The 718-nt window shown below is 44.2% G+C and overlaps 1 protein-coding gene across 1 annotated transcript; it reads right to left on the bottom strand.

The window, feature by feature from the left end:
• Positions 1-198: 198 nt before the first annotated feature.
• LOC106512599 (laforin) lies at positions 199-638 on the bottom strand (the record flags this gene model as incomplete). The annotated part of the gene is given in 1 exon segment (XM_014001183.1): positions 199-638. A coding segment is annotated over 1 exon segment (247 nt), but the record flags the coding sequence as incomplete, so codon positions are not given.
• Positions 639-718: the final 80 nt, after the last annotated feature.

Consider the following 718-nt stretch of genomic DNA (forward strand, 5'->3'; position numbering starts at 1 on the left):
AAATAAAACATTTTAATAAAATAACATAGCATAAAACATGGCATCAAAATGTAGCTCTACCGCCATCATGTGGCAGCTCGGGTGTATTACAACAACAAACCAAACATGGCGGACTGCTGAGGTCGTTTTTGTATTTATTAGGAATTTCATTCTGTCAATTTAAAACCACAACAGATTCGGTTCTTTCACACGGTTTACCTTCCCATTTAAAGGAGCCCTCGACTCTTTGGATAAACTTGAACCACAGCGTGTCTTTACACGGCTCCGCCAGCTCCACGTCCCCGAGCCACAGACACGGTTCGTCGGGTGACGGCAGTTTCTGCGTCGCTTTCATCCGAACCGCTTTGTGCGGGTCCCAGTGGCCCATTTCCTCCCGGGAGCCCAAAACTAAAACCTCCACATCCGAGGACTCCGGAGTGAGGATGACGCCGAACCTGAACAGCATTATCGCTGGATATTAAATAAGACAGAACTGCAGAAGTCGTGGTGTGAAAAATAACCTGCTGTTTTTGAAGGGTGCAGAGATTTAATGAATGAAGAGGTCTCACTCTGTTAAAATATCGGGGCACCACCTTATTTTATTCACAGTGGTTCCCAAAGTTGGGGTCGGGGACCCATCTGTGGGTGATGAAACATCAAGTGAGGGTCCCCTGATGATTTCAATTTAAATACAAATAAATTACTAATGAAATAAAAAGGGAAAAAAATTGTATAGGTC

This window comes from Austrofundulus limnaeus, unplaced genomic scaffold (genome assembly GCF_001266775.1).
Source record: "Austrofundulus limnaeus strain Quisiro unplaced genomic scaffold, Austrofundulus_limnaeus-1.0 Scaffold8784, whole genome shotgun sequence".
NCBI lineage: Eukaryota > Metazoa > Chordata > Actinopteri > Cyprinodontiformes > Rivulidae > Austrofundulus > Austrofundulus limnaeus.